Raw genomic sequence first — 5,003 nt, 5'->3', positions numbered from 1 at the left:
CTAACACAATATCTTGGCTAGAGGCACCGATCCCCGCCAACGCCAACGTAGTCTGGGCTTCACCCGTCCATGCCCTGTAGTGAGGGAGGAGGTAGCGGGAGGATGGAAATGGCGGCGGTGGCTCAAGATCCATCCTCGCCTCCCATGGGAAGCGTCGCAAGAGCAGAGGGGGTATCTCTTTTCTCAAGAAACGAATGATGGCTTGAGCATATGTATAAATGCAGATTTAGGGTACATACCAATTGACAAGCAACTTTTGGTATATGAACCAAGACTAGTCAACTTATGGGTAAATAACCAGTTTTCTCTATTTATGTTTACTTCTCTTCTAGCGGTCTTAAACTCCATAGCAAGCCACCAAGTGATGGATGCCTACCCTCGTTTGTTCTAAACAGGCATTTTCCCTATACTATCAAGTATGCATATGCATGGTGATACGCCTAGTGTATGAACAAAAACCATCCTTGCATGTTGATAATTGCAAATTTCTAGTTATATAATACATGAGATAAAAATGTCAAATCTTACGAATATGCAAAAGTCGAACTCAAGCATAATTGCATAACCCAAATTGCCTTTCTTATTCGGAATTTCATATATGAGACAAAACTGACAAAAGTTACACATAATTAGGATCATGTATGAGTTTGTTCATGCGACAAAGAGGCCTGTGGACAATCTTACATAACCTATAACTTCCTCTGTAGAACAATGGCATTTTATGCATCATAGTTGCACATAAAACAATGGTAAGATGTGCCAAATTACAGTTCAAAAAAATTGATTCTCCCGCACCGAACTCTAGGGAATCAAAGTCGAAACGAAGCAGGTGTCCAGTTATTGTACCAAACTTTTTGTTCCACTATGGACAGATTCTTTGTTGAGAAAATTAAATAACCGGGGGCACCAAATGTTTGCAGCCTATGTATATCCAATCATTAATTGGCAAATTTGTCTGCAATGATCGGCCGGACATCATCCGCGTCAGCAATTGTTTCCAAGAAGGGGATTAGCTCAAGCAGCGAAATGTCATACCGGCCACTTGACCAGCTCTTTATGGGTATCCCATTATTCACCTGTTGCTGGAAAACCTGCGGCACGTGTGAGAAAAGGGTTTCAGTCATCGATCAGTCGTGGCAATCTCTCAAAATCATAAATTACAAGTTTCCAAATTCAACTCAATAAAATGGTAGTCAATAACACTAAAATCATAACTATTAATAATGACCTCCGTACTTGAGTTTCAGAGTAAGTTACCTCAGGGGTATTGTCAACAATTGCAACCTTTGCAAGATCAGCTTCAATAATGGTCAGATCCTTCTGGTAGTTTCCATCTACCGAGACACATGACTCCCGGAAAAAACGCCGTGATATCAGTCTGTTCTCAGGATCCAATGCATTAATCACTTGGTTTGCATAAGAGCTTGTGCTAGCCGTAAATACAACAAGCTCAAACATATGAGCCGCCTCTTCAAGGAAGGCATCTACATGCGGTCTCTTCTTCACGTAGACAGTGTACTCTTCTTCTCCACGGCGCATAGGAAATGAGAAGTCCGCGCCATGGTCGTACCTTGCTGAGTGGATAAGGGTGCCTATGCAACAGAAAATGAGCATGTCAATAATCTTAAGTGCATGAAAAGAAACCTACAGGAGAATAAAGTATTTAATAACTTACCATCAAGATCTAGTGCAAGAGTGACATTCTTCCTAGGTAGTAACATTGGTACGTCATCAATCTGATCCATGTCTGTAAGAGCATCTAATTCAGGTATAGGTGCTAATTCCATTGGTACATCATCAGTTTCATCCATGTCATCAATCTGAGTAAGATCAATTATTTCCGGTGAAGAGCAAGTTGAAGGCTGACCAAGGAATTGAGACTGCGGGTTCTTAACAAAGCACATGTCTGCAGTTGTACCAGCAAAGGCAATACTGCTGGCCCCTACATTTTCCTGAATGGAAGGGAGTACTACATGACTGCCACTCATGGTTGTCAAGTCATCCATAACATATTTATTACTTAGAGCCCCATCTGAAGTAGCAAGCATATAAAGAGGAGAATCCTCAGTTGGGGAACTGGGCAGCAGGCTGCAACTCTGACCCGGGTCTTGAGGTTTTTCATTACTATTGATGATAGTATGATTTGGTGCTGCTAAAATTCCATCTCCATTAGCAAAAAAGGAAGGTGCTGCTAGAATTCCATCTCCACCTGCAAAAAAACAAGGAAAACCATAACATAATGGTAAGTACATAAGTATATAATTAACAATATCAGACTTCTGCTTGATCAGTTTACTTAATATTAAGTTCCCATGAAGTGCATCAAGTGCTACTTTACCGGTTAGTTATTTTTCCCTAGACAGATTTGACCCGTTTGACAAATCAACTACATCAAGCATGGCATAGATATGCTTAGATGGTTTTATGATCAAATTTATTGGCCATTTCTACCTTTCTAACAGAAGTAGCAGACACTCATGGCCCATATACATCCCCCCTAATGACGTTGAAAGGCAGAGCAAAGTTTAATTAAAAAAATCAAAATTCATTAAATTGACCGCTAATATATATACACAAATTTGAGTTTTTCTGGAGTTAGTTAAGGCCTATTCGGAAACATTAGGCATTTAGTATGAAACACTCATTAGTTTGCCTCACGAGGGAAATTTTGCTAAGTTATAAACAAAAGTGAGCATGTCCGCGGATTTAGCCCATAGAAACAGGCCTTCACGGATCAAGGAAAACAAAACATCATTTTTTAAACTGCGGACCTTAATATTTTTGCATTGATGTAATGCAGCAACAAATACATCACAAGGATCACTTTCATTATGTAGATCGTGAGCTTTCTTTCGAAATTTATTTTCACGAGCACATTCTGCTAATGCAAGCAGATCTCACATGATATCATGAATTCATGGTGCAGGAAGTTTTAATTCGACCCTTTTTTACCTTCATTGACATAATCTTCTACATTAAACTCAGAACTGGCCTGAAAATGTGCTGAGGAAGTGGAGGCTGGATTTAAATCCTGTAAATATTTCTCAAAGTTAGCATACGAAAGCATCAAGAGTTGCTCCAATAAATAGAAATAGAATAATACTAATTGATGTCCCTTTAAGGTATAACCGTATAAGCCTCTAACTTCACAAGCAAATCTAACAGGTATAATAAATGTATAGTTGGCGTAAGCCTAATTGTGGCAGGACAAAGGTGTTTTCAAGGTTTCAATTCTTTTACTTTGAGGATAAGCCTAGCAACCAATTTTTAACAAAAAGTTTATTAAGGTGTAATATAATTTTAGGGAGCAAACCTAGAAAGCACCATCTTGCTAAAGGGCAATGACTGCTTAATAGTTAATACCAAGATTGATCCAGTGATGATAGGAATTTTTATACAGCCTTTGCATTAAATAACTATCTTTAACTGCGAGGCATAAAATCAAATCTAATGTACATGCCAAAAAAAATAGTGCCGTTATTCTTTTCATTCGGTATAAATGGGTGTACTAGTCTATATAGTTGTATGTGTGTGTCGTACGTAATAGCATTGCACATACTTGAATGATTGAAATGCTTATGAGGCATTAACCACAACATATATTTTTAAATCAATACATTAGAATATAATGAACACCGAGCACATGTACACAAATTCCAAGGACACCCCCCAAAACACTTGTCGTTTTGTATTACAAGAAGTTCAATATAGCACAAAAGTTTACATGCAAACCTGAAAAGCAAAAGAACAAATAACCTATATGCATATCAAAACCCTAAAAACTAACAAAACAAGAGAACAAGACATTAAAATCAAGACACATTATTAGAGGGTACTATATATAAATTGCAATAACAGAAGATATACCAATAGATGTATTTTTTTTTACCAAACGACAACCAAAAAATTACTAGAGTATATAGCAACATGTACCTCAAGCAAATCCCAACATTCTTCACCTACAGAATTGTCATCTTCAATGATCTCAATAACCTCAGAAGCTACCTGGTTCGCCATATATGCTTCTGAATCACACTCGTTCGTACAACAAGAGCGCGCCTGGGTAGATCTTGTACACAATACTACTGTAACAGAGTTCATGTGAGCATAACATCACACTGAAAATGGTAACATCGATCATTCTTCAACTTTATACAGACGAAATACATGAACCAGCAGAGATAAGTAAACAGAGATAGGTAACTACATGACAAACTTGGACACCGCCCGGGCAGTTTACATAAGCCCATGAGCACACAGAACTAGATGGCACAACAGCATGCATGGCTAACAGCAGACTTTACCATGGGGGTGGTGGAGAATGAACTAAATATTTTGTATGGTAAAACCAATAGCATGAAAACAAATTTCTTTCATAAGATGTATAATCAACCGAATAGCAACTACAATCAGCCTATAAGAACAGAAATAGCCGAACTAGGATATAAAAAATGTACATAAATAAATAAAGCTGGTGTAACTATATATCAGCCATCCAATTATAACTTCGAATTACGTTTTTGAAAATACATAAACAATTATTGACAGAAAGCTGCAAAGACAAGACTTATTTAGTTGTGGTGGTGGCTCCAGTTTATCGTCAGCCATGTGTTGCGTTCTAACTCGGTTAGATTTGGTTCTCAAAGGTATTATATTTACCTAGGATTGAACTAAAAAAAATACTAATTTACAGATCTCTTACTACCAATAAACTCCCCCTGATGTATTTAGATTATCTTCTCAAAGGTATTATATTTACCTAGGGTTGAACTAAAAAATACTAATTTATAGATCTCTTACTACCAATAACCACCCCCTGACAAGACTTATTTAGATTATCTTCTCAAAGGTATTGTATTTACCTAGGGTTAAATCTAGACTGAGACCTATACAGATCTCTTACTACCAATAACCTTCCCCCCTGATGTTGGTCGTCCCTTTGATTTCCAACCAAAATGGGCATGTGATACCGTAAGGTATTTTCTGTACCGTCGTGGTGCTGC

At 37.8% G+C, this 5,003-nt stretch overlaps 1 protein-coding gene across 1 annotated transcript; it reads right to left on the bottom strand.

Annotated features, from left to right (window-relative positions):
• Positions 1 to 938: 938 nt before the first annotated feature.
• LOC119341456 (CTD small phosphatase-like protein) lies at positions 939 to 4,017 on the bottom strand. Its single transcript, XM_037613357.1, has 6 exons — positions 3,934 to 4,017; positions 3,733 to 3,756; positions 2,953 to 3,031; positions 1,676 to 2,209; positions 1,258 to 1,592; positions 939 to 1,091 (listed from the first exon to the last, which is right to left on the bottom strand). The coding sequence occupies exons 1-6, from the start codon at positions 4,015 to 4,017 to the stop codon at positions 939 to 941; spliced, it is 1,209 nt and encodes a 402-aa protein (XP_037469254.1).
• Positions 4,018 to 5,003: the final 986 nt, after the last annotated feature.

The sequence above is a fragment of the Triticum dicoccoides genome, chromosome 1A (assembly GCF_002162155.2).
Source record: "Triticum dicoccoides isolate Atlit2015 ecotype Zavitan chromosome 1A, WEW_v2.0, whole genome shotgun sequence".
NCBI lineage: Eukaryota > Viridiplantae > Streptophyta > Magnoliopsida > Poales > Poaceae > Triticum > Triticum dicoccoides.
The sequence above is the reverse complement of the archived record's forward strand: the minus strand, read 5'-3'. Positions and strand labels throughout refer to the sequence as shown.

Coding starts and splice junctions, on each gene's coding strand:
- LOC119341456 (XM_037613357.1), bottom strand. CDS start 4,017: ATGGCGAACCAGGTAGCTTCTGAGGTTATTGAGATCATTGAAGATGAC. Junction 3,757..3,933: donor AATGTTGGGATTTGCTTGAG/GTACATGTTGCT, acceptor ATATGCATATAG/GTTATTTGTTCTTTTGCTTT. Junction 1,593..1,675: donor TCTTGCACTAGATCTTGATG/GTAAGTTATTAA, acceptor TCTGTTGCATAG/GCACCCTTATCCACTCAGCA.